We start from the raw sequence: 23499 nt of genomic DNA on the forward strand, positions 1-23499 counted from the left end.
TACATGAAGTGCCTCGGTGCTTGAGAAAGGATCAAAATGTATCCACATTGGGTAGCTCAAAAAGAGAAAAAAAAAAAATCAGCTCCAGGGCATCCAATACCTTCTCTGGTCTCCCACTATGCAAACACACACGCCAATACACAAAAAATAAAAGTGCTCCATATGTTTAAAGTAATACTGTTCACAGCAGGCAAAATAAAGAACAACCAAAAGACCATCAACTGGGCCGGGCAGTAGTGGCGCGCGCGCCTTTAATCCCAGCACTTGGGAGGCAGAGCCAGGCGGATCTCTGCGAGTTCGAGGCCAGCCTGGGCTACCAAGTGAGTCCCAGGAAAGGCGCAAAGCTACACAGAGAAACCCTGTCTCGAAAAACCAAAAAAAAAAAAAAAAAGGACCATCAACTGATGGACACAGTGGAAGACTATTTGACCATAAAGAGAAAGGGAGTACTATGACATAAACATTGAAAAGATACTAACGCAAGGAGCCAGATACAAAGGTCACATGCTGGAAGATTCATTCCATTTAAATGAAATGTTCACAAGAGGCCCATCCACACAGAAACCAGGTTACATCTGCCCAAACCTGGGAGAATGTGGACAAACAGATGGGGGTGGGGGGGACTGGTGTGATGAAAATGCTCTAAATTAAATGGTGATGGTCCTGATTCTGTGGCTCCACCATTAAATTATCACTTTAAAAGAGGGTTTATGGTATTTAAATTGTATGATTAAGACTTACTGAAAGTAATTAGAACACTGCTGTGCTCTATTTGTGATTATCTAATATCCCATTACATACAGAAAGCCTACAATGCACAGAAATACACTCACTATTAGATATACTACCTCAAGGTACAGTCTAAGAAGCACTTAATTTTCACAACAGTAAATACTATTTGTCTCTTTTACAAACAAAAATGAACTTGGACGTTAGTGAGTCGAACATCTGAACCTGGTAGCAGGGTGTTTCAGTGTGAGTACTCTAGTCCTAGAAGAGCCTATTTTCTGACAGTTTTCAGAATACAAGTTGATGTGCATGGAGGGTGCTACTAATACCACCAGCAGTGACACCTCCACAGAGCGGTTCTTTTGTTTGTTGTTGTTGCTGTAGCAGGATTAAACGCAGCACCTGACAGAGCTGGGCAAGAAATCCATCACTGAACTGTACAACTCCAGCATCCCTTCTGCATCTTTTCTTCAGACTTATTTCGAGACAGGATCTGTTTTAAAAGGCTGGCCTCAGATTTTTGATCCTTCTACCTTAGCCTCTAGAGTTTTCTGGGATTAGAGGATGATTCCCTCATCCCCATTTCATGGGTAGACGTAATCCTAGTATATCTTGTGAGAAACAATAAAACCAAATACATACCAGAGTGAGAGCCACAGCTTATACTTTACCTCTTTCCCCCTTTGCTGTTCGCTGTTACAGAGGAATGTCCCAAATAAACAGCTGTACAAGTGGTCCAGGATGGTAATGAGGAAATATTCATTGAATTCAAATGCAGTAGGGAACTGCAAATTGAGCACAATTCTCTCTGTCATGAGTAGATCCTTTGTAACAGTATTCAGATAGATTTGAAACTACCTAAGCCATTATGGATTTTCTGTTTTCCTTTCCAAGGTAGAGTTTCGCTCATGCAGCAAATATCGAGTGGTTTTGTGTCTGCTCTGCCTTGACCATCTATAATTGCCAGACACTGAATTATGACTTGGAGCAATTCTGATGAGTCTGGTCTTCTATGCTTAGTTTTCTTTTAGTTTCAACATGTCTTATTTCTAAGAATTAAAAATATCAAATGTGTCCAGCAAATGCCATCAGTATATACACAGAAGTCAGTATCTATACAATTATGCAGATAACTTACAAGTCAACCTATTTGTCTGGTTGAGAAACAGGTCCTGTGAGTCACAACTGGCAGCATCAATCCAACATAGACTTCACCCTTACCCAAGCCTCAATGAGTGTCTTCATTTTATACAACCCAATTTTGGAGGACCATCAATGGAAGGATTAAATTACAGACCATCAAATGGTAGCAAAAGGCTTAATTTAATCCATCCTATCAGTATTACAAAAGCATTCAGAAACTTATTCGTAAATCTATTAGGAGCTTGTGAAAGATTCCACAACAACCTGGAAAATACTGCCTTGCTATTTTAGAAAAAGTCCCTGTTGACCTAACTAAAATCTATGGAGACATGTGGTTTACTGCTAATACTTGTTTAGATAAGTAGCTAACATACCCTTAAGCTGCTTTCAACTTCTGTTTTTTTTAACCCCTTCTTGATTTAGAATTATATCACATTTCTAAAAAAAAAAAAAAAAAAAAATCTCCCCATCCTACCGCAACAGCACCCTAATCTGTCCCAGCTCCCAAGTTATACCTAGTGACCTTGTTAGGGGTTGGTGGATCCTGCCAATCAGATAGCTGATCCAGATTCTTGCCTTATTTGTCTTCCTGGCTTTTCTCCAATGACAAGAACTATATGCCTTCAGGCTTAACCTACTCCTGAAACCATTTTCAAAACCCTGCGGCTCTGCTTCCTCTGTGAACCAAGTGTTATCTTCTAGTACCTTTCTAGACTGAGGCAGTTTACACAACTATTCCAAACAAACACACTGCCTAAAAGGCTGTTACAGTGTTCTCATAGCTCTATAATTGAGAAGGGGCTCAGTGATCCCTGCCTTACATTTTCTGTCCCAACACTTCTTCCTTAAAAACAACTAAAATAATTCAAAATAGTGTTTGGTTTGGCTAGGATTAATGTAGCTTGTTTCTTCATCTTCCTTAGCAAAGTACACAGAGCTTTCAGTCAGCAAAGATTATTATTTCATAGGAGGACTTTTACATTTTTATCAGTTCCCTGGTTGAGATGTTACTACTATCCAACTGTTCATTAATATTTCTCTAAACAAGTTTTAATACCTGACAATAACACCAGCTGTTCTTACAGGGAATTCTACCCAGGAATCATAAGGCAATCACTGATCAAGTCTCCCCACTCTGAGTTTAGAGGAGATGTGTGAGAAGGGTATTAGTATGATGCATTACCTGTCTTGTCATCTGCCAGACACAGTCAATAAACTGAAGGAAAACAGGTGATCTGTCTGCATCTGCATGGTTCTTATCTCCATGGCCAACTCTCTGAAGCAAAGAATGAAATGTCACATGTACGCTATTTGTATAATTTGGTCAGTATTTTAATTTCTTCAAAACACCTTTGAAAGTATTACAAAGTAGAAATCACAACTCTACCAAGCAGAAATTTATTAACATTTTCACACATGCCAACTGCCACAGTACTACTTTAATGAATGAAACCCAGATTCTAAAACAACAGAGGAGAAACAGTCCTTAGCTAAAGCCTAGATTTTTGTCCTAGAGATTTAACTTCCTATGATAAGTAAGACATTCATTATGAAAGGGCCTGGGCAAAGGGCCCCTCCTCAGGAGATAACTACATTAGCACAAATCCCAAGTACTTGGATCTGTTCTTCAAACAAATGAGGTCCCTCCCATGCAACTGAAAATCTCAAAGCAAGGATTCATTCAAAAAGTGGGGTATAAGACTTCTGGGGCAGGCTTCCATGTAAAAATACTGCCATACTCCTAAGATGTGTTTTGGTTCGTCTTTCCCAGTGTGCAACATTGGTACTTGTAGTACAAATGCATACTGCTGGTGGTTGTCAAGCTGGGCTCCAGTAGACTGTATGCATTCTATGCTGCAGATGCTCATGAGTAAAGGAAGAAAATCAAGTTTTCTTAGACAATATCATTGGCAAAGCAGGAAACATCAATTTTAATAAGACCTACCTAGGAGTAAACACTTTAATCTCCTGACAAAATGGAGAAGGCACATGTGTGATTTGCTATTATCCCATGCATCAGAGTGCAAGGAAATAACATTTTCATGTTAACTATGGGGCTCATAAGACTTGAATATTTGGTGGGATGGTTTTCAAAAATGTAGTTTGTTTTCCTAAGGTAAAATACTATGGACAGTATTTGTTGCTAATCATTTGAAGATCTGAGTTTTAGTAAATTTATGCCTTATCCACTTTTCTGATAAAACCACATACATATGCCTCTGGTACAGTAGAATGAAACAATCAATCAGGAGGCTCTGTATAACTGTGAGCTAGTGTTTTCTGCATAACCAATGTGTAATGTTAGAAAAAATTGTAGAAAATGTAAGAGAAAAGAATTTGGGGGTCAGAAAGATAAGAAAATTTTTTTTTCTGGATTTCATAACCTTAAGAAACATATTATCATTTTCTAAGTTTTGACAGATTTCAAAACATCCATAAATCCTCAAAAAGGCTCCTAAAAAGACTATCTACCTATATTTTCCTCATAAATTCAACAGATTGACTGTAGCATTAGTCTTGACTGGATGCCTTCTTGATGGGATGATCTTTATTTTAAGAAAAGGAGCCCGTTTAATGGTGCAACTAGAAAGAGTAAAATGGGTGACCAAAGCAAGTAATCAAGCAGTTTACGGTTCTGAAACACACGACTCTTTTAAGGAAGAATGTTTTAAAGACCTTTTCCTGTTAAGTACATTGGATAGAGAAAAATGGGAAAATGTTAGGCACCGAGAACGATGCTGCAAGTGCTCAGCTGTGCTTGACAACTGACATTCAAAAGAGCCAACCAATGTTTTTTTTTTTTTTTTTTTTTTTTTGGTTTTTCGAGACAGGATTTCTCTGTGTAGCTTTGTGCCTTTCCTGGAACTCACTTGGTAGTCCAGGCTGGCCTCAAACTCACAGAGATCCGTCTGGCTCTGCCTCCCGAGTGCTGGGATTAAAGGCGTGCGCCGCCACCGCCACCACCCCCCACGCACCCCACTACCACCACCACCACCACCACCACCACCACCACCAATTTTAAGTGCCAGCTTTTTGAAGTTACTCATAAACACGGCTGGTAAACCCTTCTAGAGACTAATATTGAAGAGCACCTGTGCAGATTCCAGGACCCATATCCTCAGTGCCTTCTAGAGCATCTGTACAGATTCCAGGACCCATATCCTCAGTGCCATCTAGGCCTCTAATGCTCTGGCTTCTTCCTCAACTAGACTCTTGCCTTGGTCATTACTAATTCTCAACCTAGACATTTGCCATCCTACTTCTCCTTCCTGGGAAGATGACCCCAGTCTTCACTCTGATTCCAATACAAATAACATAGAAGGATAACAGAGGTCTACAAGGTTACTGTTCCCAGGTTTCTTGATTCCAATACAGTGCTGAATAGAAGCCATTTTAACATCCCACCGGAGAATGCCCTGAGTCTAAAGCATAGTACGAGGAAGCAAAGGCAAAGTGTTTTCTCTTTTCAAGGAGGACATAATCCTATTTCACTAATGAACTGAGATAAGCTGTAGGTACCACACTTGTAGACAGACTTAAGTAATACTGGTGGACAACTGGAGAAAAGACCAATTAAGGATGTTCATCCTGAAAGCTGAAGCTTATGGGTAATGTGGAGAGACAGCTATGGTCAAATACTGAAAAACAAGAAATGCCTTTTATGTGTCCCCAAAGGGGGTGTGGGACAATAGGAAGCAGGAAGCCTCATTTCAATCACAAAGAAATTCCAGCAGGGAGTGTAAGTGGGACTGATGGCCTCAGGAAGGGGTATATGCTTGTTTCTGGACATGAATCTAAACACTGATTTCGTAGGTACACTTTAGCTGTTTTATATATATATACTTTGGATTATGGATAAACAAACTTTTTAATCCCACTAACAACACATTCTCAGGACCTCCTAATTGTGAAATTTACTATAAACAATTGGCCAGCCCCAGTGGTACAGACAGGAGACTGCAGCTGCTCACAGCACTGAGGCTAGAGAGTCACAAGTGGAACTGTAACTACATTTAGGGGTCAGCCCGGGAAATGTGGCAAGACCCATGTCTCAAAACGTTTTTGTTTTTTTTTTGTTTTTTGGGTTTTTTTATTTTTAAGTGGTACAAGTGCTTGTCTGGGCTGTATATGGTTTAATTACAAGTTCTAAATAAATAATAAACTTTGAACAATACAGGGCTCAATATTTTGTTATTTCCATAAGAGAACCTGTACCACTTTCCAAATTTATGGAAAGCATAATCAGGGAGGTAGATTTTGGTCCAAAGGCATTAAAATATTTTACTCTTATGTGTATATGAGTGTGTGCACATGAAGACTGACACCCAAAGGCCAAATGAGCATCAGATCCTCTAGCACTCTAGAGTTACAGGCGCTTGGGAGCCACCAGACCTGAGTGCTGGGAAATGGAACTTAAATCGTCTATACGAGCAAGTGTTCTTAACCATTTAGGCCCCCAATTTTTTTACTCCATTATTTTAGTTTCTAATTACTTTAGACCTTGATCTACATTAGCAATATTATATATAACTGAATTAATAATTGAACCACTGTCATTTTCATACAAGCCCAAAGGGAAAGCTAGCGGTATTTTATTACTCCACTTGGAGAGACAGCACTATGGTCATTAGTAACAGCTGAATTTCTAGGCAGAGATCATAGAAAAGACAGGGTCAGATGCCTGACAGATGGCCCACCCTGGGTTCAGACCGCAATACATTAAGAATATACTAACACTTTGCCAACTACAGTGTTCTCGTGACTTCACTCTGCTGGATAAATGGCCAATTTTCTATCTTGTACAAGATGCTTTTGAAACATTAAAAATGAAGGTGTTGGGCAGCTCAGTCAGTAAAGTATTTACCACAAAAACACCAAGACCTGAGTTTGGTCCCAACACCTAAGTAAAAGACATAATATGCATGCCTGTAATCCCAGCATGGACAGGCAGAAATGGCAGATCTCTTAGTATTGCTGGCTAGCAGCCTACCCTGAATCTATAGTCTCCAGGTTCAGTGAAGGACCCCATCTCTAAATAAAAGTAAGGTAGACAGTAACTGAGGAAGAAAACCAACAACCACCCCTGGCTTGCACACAAATGCACATACCCACATGACCACAAAGACTACACACAGTAAAATAAAAGTTCTGTACTCACTAGCTGGAATCGATGTCCAAAGCTTAGCCACTCTTTCTCCACAAGAACTTCAAATCCTCGAATGGTTCGGTAGTATCCATCCAACATGAGCATGGCCAGGGAAGTGAGCTGAGCTGTGCGATCCCAGCCATCACTGCAGTGCACCACCACGGACGTCTTCCCTGACTCTACCTTGTCAGCAATCCTAAGAGCCCCTGCAAGAATGAGCTGGAAACAAAGTTGAACACTTCTTAAAAGAAACTAATACAGTTTTGTTACATCTAACTACCTCAGTCACATGGCAAGAAGCATCAATCAGCAATCAATAAAAAGGAGGCAGGTGCCAAGGCTCATGTCTGAAGTAGAGGCCTGCCTGGACTTCAAGAGTAAGAACTTCCAGGAAAGGCGCAAAGCTACACAGAGAAACCCTGTCTCGAAAAACCAAAAACAAACAAACAAACAAAAAAAGATTAAGAACTTGTCTCAAGAGCAGGCAAATAAATGAAGAATGGCATATCAAGTGGGGTGGGGTTGAGAACCAAGAGACTAGAAATGGACACAATATGGGAAGACTGTCACAAGTGAAAGACACCACCATCTTGAGCATGAACAGAACTTAGATGGCAGAGGGAACAAGCAGCAGCAGAAACAGGCACAGCACACGATGGATGCAGCTCTTTCAGACCTGAGTGTCTGCAGACCACAGGGCCACTACTCAGCCAGTCCCCTGCTGATTTCAGCTACAAGAGCCAAGGCAGACAAGGGTGGAGGCCTGGAGAAAGCATAGCAAATACACACCTTAATGTGTTCCAGCCAGTGTGTTGATTCCAAATTAGACAACCAGTGAGTTTCCTCAATGTTGGGGTACACAATCTCCTTAAGCTTTCGTAATGATTCTCTCATAACATGAATATTGTGAATATCCAGAAAAACGAGTTCTGCATTTTGATAGGCATCTTCACTTTCATAACCTCCTCCCTTTGCCTGCAAAAGGGCACACATCTCAGAAAATCATAAATGAATGCACAGTCATCTTTTGTAGACATCCATTATAAAGTTCCATACAATATCTGAAATGTACGAAATAGGATGAACACTGCTGAGGATAAGGAAAGCCCTGTGGGAAGCAGGAGTAGCTCAGGCCACTTGCAATAAACATATACCGCCTCACACCATTTCTAAAACCAAGCCTGTACTGAGCCTATGTGGTCGGTATTTTAATTCTGAATCATCCCAAGTTACTTCAGCATTTTAAAGAAAACTTTCCCTGTGAGTATCAAATCCTATCTATAACTTCTTACAAAAACTTCCCTTCAAACTTGCTGAATCAGATTATCATGTCCACATGCAAGAATCCTATACTAAACCATCCAAGCTTATTTTCCTTTTCACAACATTTCACATTTAGTAACAGAAGAACACACTCATTGTAACCACAATGACTTCCAAGTCAGTGTTCTGTTGCTGTGAAAAAGTCCTCGAGGAAGGATTTCTTTGGGAAGATTGACTTCACAGTCTCTCCCACAGGTTTCAGACTTCACAGGGAGGCTGCACATTTTCTGGAGTGTGGTGTTCATCACGGGGAAAGAGCGTGGCAAAGGAAACCATTCATCCACGTTAGCCAGGGTACAGAGAGGAGTAGCAGGAAGGGCAGAGGGTCACCCCTCAAAGGTACACCCCAAGCGGTCCCCTTCCTCTAGCTAAGCTCCACCTTCTGTATACCAAACTTTCCAAAATCTAAAGTTTCAATCAAAAAGCGTATTGACCCATTGGGCAGGTCAGAGCTTTTCTCTCTCAAAATGCCCTCACAAATACACTAGCCCTCTTTTCAATCAAACTGACAAGATTAGCTATCAGTTTGCTCATGTTATAAGCAGCTAATTCATTTTAAATTTAATATATAAAATTTAATATATAAAACAGAATCCTACTGACATTACTATCCTCAAATCTATAAAATACAAGCTTTTCAAAACAAGCTATAGCTGAAAAAGAGAACCTGATTTTCCCAAGTTTACTATTTTCTGTCTCGCCTAACTCATATATAAAGTCACACTTCTGGGAGCCCTAACAAAAACAAATTGGGAGGATAGTGGAGCAACTCTACTAACAGGATCATGACTAGGATACCTCTGATTTCAACTCCAAACTAACCGTAAAAAATTGGTCAGATTTCTAGTCTGTAGAGTAACTTATGTTCAAGATGGTCACAAAAATTAATGTCAGTACTACTTGTTAACAAAGATGACTTCTGAAGAGAATGGGTATTATGGTCACCCATGTCACCCATGGGACTATGTGTTGTATACTTGGTCCCTAGCTGCTAGTACTACTTGGGAGATTGTTGGATGATGTTTACAATATGAGGCCTAGCTAGAAGTAGGTCTCTCCCAGCATGCCTCAGGGAGTAGCTGGCACATGCTCACAGCAGCCCTGTCAGCTCTTCTGCCCCAGGATATAAAAGGTAACTAACAAAGTAACTGTAAGACTGAGAATAGAGAAATTTTCAAAGCAATTTTGTTGTAACGACTTTCAGAAGATGGTAGTAGTAGCTACTATACAAGCCCATCCCAGAAATGAGAAGAAATACTACAACCCATAGCATGGCAGTACCCCACTACAGAAACAGGATAGAAATATTACCTAACCCACAGCCAAGATGGGCTGTGAATACACTAAAGGAGTAGATACTTTCTTACGTTGCGTGAGTTATATCTCCATTAAGCGTTTTTTTTTTTTTAAGGGCAACTAGATAATGAAACAAAATATGAAAATCATTTAAAACTAAACTTGATGATTAACTACTGCGTGTCAAAATATCAAGTAAAGGGAAACGTAGGGCAGACTACCAAGAGCCCCAGAGGGTTACTGCCATCAGTGAATGGGAAGCAACAGACCACAATGGATACAGATGACCTCAGTTACAAGAACCTCAAGAAAGTCATAGTTTTGAGTTTGATTTTGGCTGTTTTGCCTTTCTTCTTTAATCTTAGAAGTGTAGCAAACCCAGCCACGGCAGCTCACACCTTTAACCCCAGCATTCACTAGGCAGAGGCAAGCACATCTCTACGAGTTCCAGGCTAGCCTTGGCTCCACAGCGAGAGGCTGTGGACCTCAAGCCGGGAGGGGACCTGCTAGCCTGACAGCCAGGGCTAAGAACTAGAGTAGGTGTGTAAAAGGCCAACACCACACAATCTCTACAAATGTCTACCTGAGCAGCCAGGGACCCTCATTTCTGAGAAGAAGTATTTATCCTGATTATTCAAAGAAAAAGCATCTCTTTACAAAAAGAATACAACCAGTGTCCTTTAAAAGTACTATTTTAACCCAAGTTAGTCAAAGTAACTCAGATTCATTGGTCAGCAGTGGCCCTTAGAACAAATGGAACGTAAATGTGAATAAACCTGAGAGATTTGGGGACAAAATAAAAGCAACCCACACTGTGAAGCAGTCAGGGGACATGGAAGAAAAAGCTGGACAGGCAAGAGAAGGCCACAGATCAAGACTCCTAAGAGTATTCTGGAAGATGAGTCCAAAGCGCAGAGTGCAGAGATGCATCTCTGTGAAATGCATAAAGATGTGTAAGGAGCACAAGATAAGAAGAGTGATTGCCCCAGGGCAGCAAGTGGCTTGGTGGGATCCTGGCCACAGGAGCAGTTACAACAGTAATTAACCAAGTAAATTTTTCATTTTAATACCTGTAAAATATCAAGAAGGATTACATAAAGAAGAAAGATTCATTGGTGATGAACAGTGTGTTATACAGTGTAATGTAAAAATCATTGATAAAGCATGTCTGTGGATGATGCCTGTTTGATGTTCATAGTATAAATGTAGTTCATATGATGTGAGTCTACTTTTGAAAACTGCCTGTTATTTCGGGCAGTCAAATTATTAAATATTCATTGAATGAAAAAAATTTTGCATCACAAAATCTTTTATGATGAACTTGGTTGTAGTTTTTTTTTTTTTTTTTTAAGATTTATTTATTTATTATGTACACAGAAGAGGGTGCCAGATCTCATTACAGATGGTTGTGAGCCACCATGTGGGTGCTGGGAATTGAACTCAGGACCTCTGGAAGAGCAGTCGGTGCTCTTAACCTCTGAGCCATCTCTTCAGCCCCTTGGTTGTAGTTTTAACCCCAATAAAGGTAATCAGTTTAACTGACAAAGAAGAAATGATTAAAAAAAGAAAAATTAACCCTGCTTTACAACTGCAATGACTTAGGACATCGTGGTCCTCCCTCACCTCCTTTAAAAGACCGTTTGCAAAGAACACCTGAAGCTCAAAGAAACTATGCAGACGCAGAATGAGGAATATCCTCATGAGTTAAGGAAGGTCATTCAAGCACCACTCCTAATGGGGGACAAAAAGTCTAACATTTACCAAGATTATTATCAGACATTCAGATGACATTATAAGTTTTCGTGGACATTCAATGTGTTAACTTAAAAAAAGCAATCCATTTCACTTCAAATATTTATGGACAACTACATAGGTCTGGAGGTATAAGCAAAACTTAATGACATTCCAAGTTTGGGGGTGTTTTAAAACATTTTTTCATTTACTTAGCTAACTGCAGTAACTAATTCTTCTATAATACTGATGAAATGCAGTCTTGGAAAGTCGTCATCAGTGCAGTCTGACCTCTCTCTGCCTCCACAGGGTCCGACTACTTTTTACCAGGCTACAACACAGACAAATTTAACTGGCTTTAGTAACATCAGAGTGACCATTATTAAACAAAACAAAACAAGTAACACTCACCTTATTGGCAACAGCATTGACACTTGGCCGAGCATCAAATATGAACATTTTGTGAGACTGGGCATTGGAGTCCATGATGGCCTGCAGGTACTTCTCGTCCTCTTTGCTGCGCTTGCCACTCACCCCCACCATGGGCTGGCTGCAGCGCGTGACTGTGGCTTGACTCTCAGGATGAATCCATGATAAAACCTTAATGAAAGGGTCACGGTGACACTGTGTCCCTGCTTGTAAGCCTCCTGGAGAGCAGACCTCTGGCAGGACAGCCTGAGGGCCCTTCAGGGTGCCAAGAAAACATGCCATCCTTCTTCCTAGCCAACTCTGCTTTGTAGAGAGTTGCCTAATTCCTCATCAGATACTGTTTGGAAAACTTATTGAAAAATCGTGTCTTAGGAAAAATGTACATTAAAACAAAGCTAAACAAACCCTGCTTTTTTATTACTCTATCAGTAAAACTGTAAAATCCTAAAATTATTTCATCTGCTCTTCTGAGATACAGTCATACATCATCAGTTTGTAAAGTTTCCTAATTTCTTGGACTTAGTGGGCAAAAAGCATTTAATGCCATGACTAAAGAATATATAAGATACAGAATGGTAACCAATGCACAAGCCAAAAGTTAGGAGGTAGGCAATTCTGTTTTAACTTTATAGTTTAATTCAGTCTCTGATATCCTCATATAAATGCTGTGACCGTTATCATCCCGTACTGAAATGTACCTACAGAGTCTCATCAAGGCACTTGGCTACTTACTGGGATCCGGCCCCGGGACCTGAAAGACGCCACTCTCTTTAGCTCCTCATCAGGGATGTTTGCAGGCACAACCAAGAGGGCAGGGTACGTGTCACAAAGTTCATAGCGTTCGTTTATCTTTGTTACTCTCCAGCTTTCGTTTGGAATTCCCTACACACAACATCAAACACAAGACTAACTGTTAGTTAGCTAACCTATAACAGGCAGCAGGACAGTAAGCCAGCCTCACCCATCTCTAGCTCTCCTACCTTAACCCGCTCAAATGGTGATGTGGACAGGCTTTTAGGAAGACACATACTCTAATGGGGGATCTGCGTTTTTTTGGGCAGCACCAGATGTAATGTTTAGTAGCCTATTAATTCATTAAATACTATCAGAGGGGGAGGGCACGCTACTCGTATCTGAGGGAGGGAGAGGGAACAGAAAGACAGCAAGTGTCCTGCTCTCACAGGGCCATCCATCTCAGGTAGATGACTGATTTTCTGCGATGCATGCATAGGCATACATCCTCTAGAACTTTCTCTGGTCATTAGTACTCTGTCAGGAAATGTTTGTATTTCACTTCCATTTCTGCAGGATATAATTACTGGTAAGGAATTAAGCCAGCACAATTCATTGTACAATCAGGTCACACCATCCTCTAGTCTCTACTTTCACTTCTGAAAAACAACCTGCCAGGGAAACTTCTGCTTTAAAAGGTAGCAATAAAAAGAAATCAGTTATTATTAATGATAGGGAGTGGGCACCAGAGAGAGTAGGTAAAGACAGGCACCACAGCTCATCTGTCAAGGCCAGAGGACAGCTGTATGCAGCTGGCTCTCTGCTTACATCTTGATCTCAGGTCTCCGGGCTTGTGTGCTTAATGCCATCTCACCAGCCCATGATAATTATTTCTTCTAGCTCCTCTTACTACTTTGTAGGTCTGATGCTCTACAGTTCCTCTGTGCTATGTGTAAACTTCTTTATAGTCACCTCTAAGGTTAACTCATCTTTCACTCTACAGACTGGTATCTTTCATTAGTCTGACTGACTAATGCTAACTTACCTACTGAAATAGAATTTTGTGAATTCAAATCCTAACTTCCACATTAATAAATATATTACCATGGACAGATTGCTTAATGTTCGTATGCCTCAGTTTACTCATGCTATATAGCTATTTAGAACCTCTACATCATGTGCTTAAGTACAACATTTTTTAGTAAATAAAACCAATATGCAAAAGTTTGTTAGTTAACAGAGAGCACACACTGTAAGCAAATTCTTCCCTTAGCCTCACACATTCACTCCCTCAACAGACACGTGCCTATGACATGTCAGACATTGCTACATCCTGATAACACAGCAGTCAGAAAACTGGCCAGTACCTTCCCTGTTGGAGCACAAGCAATGACAATACCAAAGAATCAACAGATGACACCTTCAAAAGACAGAGGAAACAGCCCAGTGAAGAAGAATAGAAAGGAGACACGTGGCACTAATAAATACTCATCAAGTTTAAATGAATCAAAGTTGAGTGGAAAATATTTAAGAGCCTACCAATAGGAATTAAACTTTGATCTACATGTAAAAGGGAGACATTGCTCAGTAGTAATTTGCCTAGCACAGATGAGGCCATAAATTCAATCCCTAGTACATAGCAAATATAAACAAGTACATATCTCTATCTCTCTCTCTCTCTCTCTCTCAAGTTAAAACGTATGGGTACTGACCAAAGCAAGTCAATGCTGCCTTTAGCACAAGGGAAAGTGTAAACTCTATTCTCTGTGAAGAGTAAAACCCAAACTTTTGCAGAGCTAAATTAGAAGCAGTACATTTAATTTTTTTTCATAATTAAATTATAGAATGCCTAAAAAGAAAAAAACTGAATGAATAATATTAAGGCATATAAGAACATTAAATTTTATACATACTGATCCCACTTTCATTTTTATACTGAGCAAGTATTTTTTCAGACAAAGTGACACTTATAAACTCCTAGATAAGTAAAGATTCATAGATCACTAGTGTATTCTGAATAGCAACTTAAAGGAAATGAAAAGAAGCTAAGCAAACCAGGGTTAGTGTTACTTACAGCAAAAAGGAAAAGACACTGAAGGAACTCCTTACTTCAGTCCACTGTTTATTTACAATGGAAACAATAGAGAACATGAGAGCTGGAACAGAAAAGCACATACCTGCCTTCTATATTCTAGAAGGGGGTCATACAGTTTCCACCCATTTTCAGGGAATACTTCTTTATACTCAAAAGCAAAAAGAGGCTGCAAAATAAACAATTGACAGCTTAAAAAAGACATTTAAGAAAGAAATGAATCAGAAATATGTCCTTAAAGGGTTATAATTATGCTTTAATTTACTTATCTGCAAGAGTATTTTAAACTGCCCCTTTTAAATAGTTTTAGTTTTATGATTGAAATTACTGTTTAATTACAATACTAAATATATTATATGCTTTAAAAAGTACAGAAAAGCTCAAAGACCCACTCTTAAAATTTACCAAATGCTAACCTATTTCCTTTAAATATTTTGGTAGTTTTTGTAGGTTTAATTGTAAGTAATAAATGACATCTTCAAAAATGCACTTTCCAACAGGAATAACAGGTCCAACACCAGGCAGCAGCAGCTGAGTGGCTCTGAAATACATTCTCTATGTTCTAATATACGAAAGAAACTTTTATACTTTAGCATGCAAAGCTTTTTTAACATGTAACTAGAAAAAACTATGGTGTTTAAGAAAAAAATTGCAACTTTTAGTGAGAACTCCAGTATCAATCCAGTATTAGGTTAATAGACTCCCTGCTTTATCCATCCTGGCTCTGTATGGGAAGGGATTTGGCTGCTGTGAGGTGAAATTCTATCATATAGATGAAGGAACCTACACAGTCACAATACTGCTGGACTAGTAATTGCTCCATAGTCTTAGTCTTGTTTGTTTTTGTTTTTTTTTTTTTTCTGAGGACTGAACCCAGGGCCTTGTGCTTGTTAGGTAAGCTTGCTCTACCACAGAGCTAAATCCCCAACCCCATAGTCTTAACGCCAGCTCCCACCCAGGAAGATTTCAAACTCTAATGAAGACTACATAAAGCTTTTGATCATAAAACATCCTAAAGAAAAATATTATATAAGTTGATGTGGTAGTTTGAAAGAAAATGGCCTCCAAAGGGAGTGGCACTATTAGGAGGTGTGGCCTTATTGGAGTAGTTGTGGTCTTGGAAGAAACTGTCACTGTGGAGGCGGGCTTTGAGGTCTCATGTATGTTCAAGTCATGTCCAGTGACACAGACCACTTCCTGTTATCTGTGAGTCAAGATGTAAGAACTCTCAGGTCTTTCTCTATCACCATGTCTGCCTGCATGCTGCCTTGCCTGCCACAATAATGGACTAAACCTCTGAACTGTAAGTCCCCATAATGAAATGTTTTCCTTTATAAGAGTTGCTGTGGTCAGGGTGTCTCTTCACAACAATAGAAACCCTCACTAAGACAGCTGAGATGGTGGCACAGGCTGTAATCCAGGCTTCTTGGACCTGAGACAGGAGGATCCAGCCTATGCAACTTCACAAGACCTTGTCTCAGATAAAGAGACATAAATAAACAAAATCACTCTGGTCCAGCATTTGCCTAGCACGTGTAAAGCCCTGGGTTCAATCTCCAGTTTCCTCCTCCCCAAATATCAATGTAATTATAAAATGTCCTTACTGAAATGGACCTTGGGCACAAGCTAGCCTCTGGCTAAGGGTCAAAGTAGGAACACAAAGAGGAGGATCTGGACAACCTAGTTGAGTTTGTTCACACGAAGAATTAAGATACAGGTTAGAGAGAAACATTTACCAAGCCATTAGACACAGGAAATGCATATTTCATTAGATTCTCAAATATGGATCTTCTTGTTCGCCCCTCTGGTTTATGAGCAAATCGTAAATTCCTGATATCCTAGAAAAGATATAGTATCCAATTAAATCACTTTGTTCCTTTTTAATGAATAAATGAGATAACTTGGAAATGTTGGATAAAGGTGAAGCTCTATGTATAGGATACAAAACAATAGCTTCTAGAGGCAAGAAAATAACAATGGTTCACTGGGAAGAAACCCAAAGTACTCTACTACACTGCAGAGAATCTAGAACTGTGCTCCTAGGCATAAGTAGTGACAAATGCACACTACCAACACTTGTCCTCTCCTAGGCAGAATGCACACTACCAACACTTGTCCTCTCCTAGGCAGAATGCACACTACCAACACTTGTCCTCTCCTAGGCATTAGAGATTATTCAGAAGGTAAAATGCTTGCCTCACAAGCACAAGGACCTTAGTTCAATTCCCAGGACTTGATTTTTAAAAATAAAACACATGATCAGCTTTCATTACATTTCCATCACATATGGAGATCACTTTCTTATTCATTACTGCTTCCCAGGGCTTACTTTATATTTCTCTTCTGCTAGACAGACAGGACCAAACTGCCTGAAGTTGTTCTTCTACTTCAGGAACATTCTTAATAGCTGGCTCGGCACAGACCCAGCTCTACAATGGGACCTCAGGGACTCTTTCTGCATATGTCCTCAGCTATTTCCCATGCTCATGCAGAATGATATTCATAGTCTAGTTTATGCTAGCTCATAGCATTCAGTAAAAGAATCTGAGATTAAAAATAATTCAGAAGTATCCATTTTTATTTAAGTACTTTCACCTAGGCAGAAGTTGAATTTACTATGTTACAGTCTCATTACCATTGAGATCAGGCTATGTCCTACTCCGTGTTATCCCATATTGCACAATATGGAGTAATAATACATTAGTAATAAAATAGTTTTATTTGTTTTTAATCCGGAGTCTTGCCCTAAAGACTCCATTTTACAAGCAATTTCAGATCCACTGAGAGGAAGAAGGACAACTGCAACCCCAGGAGGACCCAGAAATGGCACCTTGTGTCACACACACCACACACCCAATACAAACTGACAAGTGATTCATGCCTTAGAAAAGGGAGCCAGCCTATAAGTTTACTGGGTGAACTGACATTGTCAGGTCAGATGGTATATTAAAATCCTATCAGGGAAACCAAGGGCAAAAACTTACCAGATACAGCAGACTATGGAGAAGAGAGAGCTCCAGACCCCATGGCTTCCACATCATCTGAAACCTAGTATGTCAAGACCTGAGAAGTGCCCAACTGCTCTGGAGCTCTGGCTGGGCTAATCTACTCCTCTAGTTCCTGACTGCCTGTATGGCCCTTGCTTCAGATCCTCTTCCTGCCCTGGCTGGCCCCCAGTGGCAGCTTGCCCTCTCCAGCACTGGTCTGACTTACTACTTATGGACACAGACTCTCTCAGCTTGCTTCTGAAACCTCCTGAACTCCACCACAGCCTCTTAAACGTGCATTCATTCTATAACCCTTATAAATGCCAACCAATATATAGAAACATTTACTGCGTGACCTGAGACTTCATTGTAGCAATTAAGACTGGAATAAAAGAACCTTCAGCCAGGATACAAGGGTACTTAGGATTGTATGACACACTGCTGTCGAAACCACTAAACATTGTGAATTTACTGCTAGTCAGTAATTCTGACATCAGAAAGACACAAACATGCCCATACATTCCTGGCATAGCACACACCTGACAGCTACAAAATACCATGCAGACACACTACACAGTGAGCTTTCAATACAAATAAAAAAGCTTACTGCAAATCTGAGCCAAACCATTCTGTGGAAATACACATGTGTATATTAAAGTTGAGGTCTGTGTCTTCCAGTAAACTCTACTAGTAAAGACACTCAGATCACCTTCTTGGTTAATCTCTCTCCAGCAGAGACCCAACTATAATTCATAATGCTACAGGTCCACAGAAAAACAGATCTAAAATGATAAGATCTCAAAGCCAGCCTCTTCCACACTGTCTTATACTTTATGCACTGTTTATTTTTGAAGAGAAATGACCAAGAAGCAACGTACTGTGCACATAGATGACAGCCATTACACTCATGGAGCTCTTTTGACATCAATGAAGAAAATACCAGTTACTCAGTCACTAATTTTAACATCAGATTCAACAAACGTCTAAGATTAACATATACAAACATTCTGTATGATACACACACTGTTTCTTTTACTTAGGGCACTGAGAGAACAAGCAGAAGTGATGTGGTCTGAAATTGGGATGTGCACAAGCCAGGTGGTGGTAGCACACACCTTTAATCCCAACACTCGGGAGGCAGAGGCATCTCTGAATTTAAGGCCAGCCTGATCTACAGAGTAAGTTCCAAGATAGTTGGGGCTGCACAGGGATAGGTTTGTTCTCCTCTGTTTTGGAAAAACAAAACAAAACAAAAAACCAAAACAAACAAATAAATAAATAAGGTGTGCACTGGTGATGATTAGGTCCTGGTATAAAATGCCATGTGCATGAACAGCAAATAACATTTGCTGTAATAAGAACACATTTGTAGTACGCAGTCCACTTATACTGGTTTCAAATACAGGTTCTATTTAATAGCTTTCCAAAGCAAATACAACCACACCAGTATTGTAAAAGTTACCTTGCACACAGTCTCCAGGCCATAAGAGTTTTCGCCTCGGCTAGATGCACCACCAATTTTTTCTACTCTACTTATCACTCCAAGAGAAGCATCTAGAACAAATGGGGGGTCCTGCAAGATGAAAAGAAAACACACAACTTCTAAAAAAAACTGTAAAGTGCTTGAATAACAGGAACAGGACAGGACACTGGGTTCAATCAATCTCCAACACTCATCCCCCCAAAATGTTAAAAACCCTAACCAGAAATTCTTGAATCAAAAATTACCCAGAAGTGAACTGGGTGTGGTGAGGCACACCTTTAATCCTAGCACTTGTAGGCTGAGGCAGGCAGGTCTTTGAGGACAGTCTAGTCTACACAGCAAGTTCCAGGATAGCCATATTTACATAGTTAAGACTTTGTCTCAGTAACAAAAAGTAAATCAGAAGTGAGCAAACGCATCCAAATGCCATGCAAACCAAATAAACCTCACCCGTTCCATGCTCTTGAAATATAATCTGTAATTTGTGACCGTCAACGTTCCTCGTACAGCACCAGTGAAGGGACATATGTAAGTCACATCTTTGGCTGAAAAGACAAAATAGCCAGTTTAGTTGACACTATATGCTATTAAAAACTGCTTACACATTTTATAAAATTAATCTGACTGCTTGTCTAATTAAGACAAAGTAAGTCACAGAATAAACAATTTAAAGAAGTTTTAGAAGCCTAATCCAAGCTTCCAATTTAGTCTCAATCCAAGAACTGTAGAATAAACAGAAAGGCAGAGGGAGCCTCTCCTGAGCCAGCAAGAAGGAACAAACACTGCCTGCTGTCCCTGCTGAATGAAACAGGTCAGAGGTTGGAGCGGCGGGGAGATGATCAACGTAGGAACAGAGGCAGAACTCACTTCCAGTTCCTAGGCCACTTTCGTCTGTGGCTTTGTCTTCCAGGTCACAATTTAGTTTGCACTATTTCTCTAAAAATACAATGACCACAATATGCACAATACCAGAAGTACTGAGCTGACTCTACATCTGAGGCATTAAGACTGCAGAAGGAATAACATTTCTTTTCATGTTTATGTTGTTTATGTGTTACCAGTGTTTTAACTGCGCGCGCGCGTGCGTGCGTGCGTGCGTGCGTGCGTGCGTGCGTGCGTGTGTGTGTGTGTGTGTGTGTGTGTGTGTGTGTGTGCCTGATGCCCAGACAGAAGCAGTGCTGGGAATGAAATCCCTGTCTTCCAATAGAGCAGCAAGCACTCCTAACCACTGAGCCAGCTCTCCGGCCTTTTTGGAATAAAGTATTTTAAAAACTGACATCAAAGTTTAGAAATAAACATAATCAATGTTTTATTAAATGCTAAATGATGGATTTATATGGCATTACACTTCTAAAAACATGCACTAACTGATTAAACATGGTAAGTACAATCACTAGTTCAAAATATATTTACCATGGCAGACTTCATAATGCCCAATACAAGGTTTTGTTTTTGTTCTTTTGTTTGTTTGTTTGTTTTTTAATCTTTAAGTATTATAAATTCCTTCCATGCCACTATTAGAGCAAAACATCAAATTCCCCCAAAGAAATGCAGGATAATCCTACAGAACCAAAGCATTCTACAAACTTCCCCCCAGGGTGCTTTTGGGGAGACATGGACCTGCACAATCTATAAGACACTGAAACTTCCTATCTGTGCTTCATGTTAATCAATATGAAGGGCTGACTGCTTTGTATGGGATTTGAAATGAGACCAATCTTTTAGCAATTGTCTCTAAACTTCAAATCAGCTCTCCCAGAAGTGTGAGCTACATTTTCTTAATTTCCAGTGCATGTTTCATTTAGAGGGAAACTTTTGAAATCAAATAAACCCACCACTATATAAAGATAGATTTTGTTTGCCTTATGATTTTGTAGCTTAACTAAGAAAGTTTTATTAGAGCCATTGAAATGGTTCTGGATGTCAGTTTTCTTATGCAGGAAAAGCAATCAGCATTCTTATCCTACAGCCATCCTAGGAGGCCCTTTTTGCACTCCCTCATCATTAGATAAGGAGAGAAGATGCATGCATGTGCTTCTAAAGTTGTAAGGACTGTGCAAATAGAGGTCTACAGCAATGTCACCATTGCCAATACCAGTCAGTCTCTGCTTTGTTCTCCAAGCTCTCTCACTGCAGGCCCTCCCCGAGAGATGGCTTTAACAGGTTCACACCAGTGAGAAAGGAGACTCTGACTAGCACCCTGAGCAGAGTACCTGGCAGAACCAGCCAGCAATGGTCACACAGTATGTAAAGTGTATGAAGTACTTTGACTTGGATCCAGTTCTCCTGACTAAAAACATCCCTTGCCAAGAACATTAGGCTACCTCTTCACAAAGCTAACCCAGTAATAGCACTGTTGCTTCGCATCTGACCCCTACATCAAAGGCTGAGTAACTAAAGTGTGGGAATACCAGGCCATAATATTCTGAGACTATTAATTCCTACAGCATTCATTTAATGCTTCTACTACCATTTTTGCTTTTTATTACATTTATTGATTTGTAAGTGTACATGCCATGGCCACAGCATGCATGTGGAGGTCAGAGAACAATCTGAAGAGGGACATACTCTCCTCCTACCATGTAGGTGGCAAGGACTGAATTCATGTTGTCAGTTTTTACAGCAAGTCCCTTTACCCACTGAGCCCCCTCACTAACCCCCAATTTTACTAAGCAAAACACCTAAACCACAGATTTATATTAAGTCAATGTAAAATCCAAGGTCTTTTTAATATGAAGATACACACATTTGTCCCAACCTTTGGCTTCTGTCTAGTAAATTTATGTTTTGAACAACTGTGTGAAAATGATTCTAAACATTTTGATGTTATGTTGGGTATTCTTCTAAATTTGGCAAGAGTAATGCTGCCCAGTAGTGCTGAGGTATGTAGATTTCCTTATCTTAAACTTTTAGAGGTCAAAGGAAGGCTCCCTAATAGTTACTGTAAGGGATGCCAGCATAAAGAGGATAATGAACCTCTTCAAATCACATAGAAAGATGCAGGGCGGTGGTGGCACACGCCTTTAACCCCAGCACTTGGGAAGCAGAGGCAGACAGCTCTCCATGAGTTTGAGGCCAGCCTGGTATACACAGTGAATTCCCCTAGGACAGCCAGAACTATGTAGAGAGACCATGTTTTAAAAACAAAAAACAAAAAACCAGGAAGTACTGTTGCGAAGGGAAGTCCACTCAGCCACAGGGTCAGGGAGCGCTCAAGCAGTGCAAACGTGCAGACAGGACTCTGCAATGGCAAGTACAAGTGTGGAGTGGGCGTGAACCCATGCAACAGGAGACGCTGGCTGCCCTGCAGAACGTGCACAGCGCACTCAAGTGAACTCAAGTGTTCAGTCTGGCCCGCAGTGTGTTCCACCCCACACTTCCTCTCCCCAGTTTCCCTCTGCACGTAGCTTCAACTCTGTGAACTGAGTTAATTTGCTCCTCCCTCTTTTCAGCAAACATCCATGTGCAAATGACTCTGAATTATTCATCAAGCTCAAACCTCTCTTTATCATTATTAATTATGTCCATGTCAAGTCACTCATAGGTACTTGCTTCCACACACTCAGATAACACTATTTATGGCAACCAAGAAAGTATTTAAATTAGAAAAGAGCAGAAGCAGAGACAGCAGCTCCTGAGGGTAAGAATTTAAGATAAAGAGTAAGGCTGAGGCTAAGAACATTTGGAATAGGGAGGGATGCTCGGGATAGCTAAGCCTGGTTCAGAGACAGAGGCACTTGTTACACATTTTTGTATCTTTAACTCATATATGTGGGTAGACCTACTAAGTAGACATGACCGACTGGAAAGAACCAGCAGTAAGGAAATGGGCTGTGGATGAAGTCCGGGCACGCAGACAGTAGAAGCCTCTTTGTAAGAGCACACACTGGAATGGAAGCAGCAGCATCACTGGGCTCAGAACAGCAAAGAAAGCGTCATGGGTGAGCTGGGGCTTTATTAGCTAGGACGGCCCCTATGCTGAGACAGCTAATGTCTTTCCCACAATATTATTCTAAAGATCATTAGGATAACTATCTCCTCACTTAGCATCCCATGCTGATAATATAGCTAACTCAACAGGAACTCACCAGATCAAGCTTAGTCACAGATACAGCTGAGAGGAAGAAAGATGGAGGAAGTTACTCAGTGTCAATTCGAAGAACAAGCAGGGCTAAGAAGCTAAGCTGAGAGTCTCACTGATGTATCTTACATAGTTTGTATTACATCAGCCATCGAGGGATCTATCTGCATGCTATTTACTAAGCTTGGTAGTTACTATCAGCCCATCCGAGGGCAGCTCCTCACTCTGGCATGCCTATCTTACACTAGAAGTCTTGGTAGTTACCATCAGCCCATCCGAGGGCAGGCCCTCACTCTGGCATGCCTATCTTACACTAGAAGTCTTGGT

The 23499-nt window shown here is 40.4% G+C and overlaps 1 protein-coding gene across 4 annotated transcripts in view; it reads right to left on the reverse strand.

Annotated features, from left to right (window-relative positions):
- Window positions 1-23499, reverse strand: part of Mtmr2 (myotubularin related protein 2) — a 59890-nt gene that overhangs the window by 1956 nt on the left and 34435 nt on the right. For 3 of the 4 annotated variants that reach the window (XM_028873112.2, XM_028873113.2, XM_028873114.2), the window contains 10 exons: window positions 19542-19636; window positions 19071-19181; window positions 16358-16459; window positions 14707-14790; window positions 12530-12679; window positions 11780-11968; window positions 7808-7993; window positions 7031-7237; window positions 3056-3148; window positions 1401-1514 (listed from right to left, as the gene is read on the reverse strand). In XM_028873112.2, the coding sequence (XP_028728945.1) occupies window positions 1401-1514; window positions 3056-3148; window positions 7031-7237; window positions 7808-7993; window positions 11780-11968; window positions 12530-12679; window positions 14707-14790; window positions 16358-16459; window positions 19071-19181; window positions 19542-19636 (1331 nt within the window). The remainder of the gene's footprint in view (window positions 1-1400; window positions 1515-3055; window positions 3149-7030; window positions 7238-7807; window positions 7994-11779; window positions 11969-12529; window positions 12680-14706; window positions 14791-16357; window positions 16460-19070; window positions 19182-19541; window positions 19637-23499) is intronic. The other variant, XM_037207761.1, reaches the window with a different exon arrangement.

The sequence above is a fragment of the Peromyscus leucopus genome, chromosome 7 (assembly GCF_004664715.2).
Source record: "Peromyscus leucopus breed LL Stock chromosome 7, UCI_PerLeu_2.1, whole genome shotgun sequence".
Classification (NCBI taxonomy): domain Eukaryota; kingdom Metazoa; phylum Chordata; class Mammalia; order Rodentia; family Cricetidae; genus Peromyscus; species Peromyscus leucopus.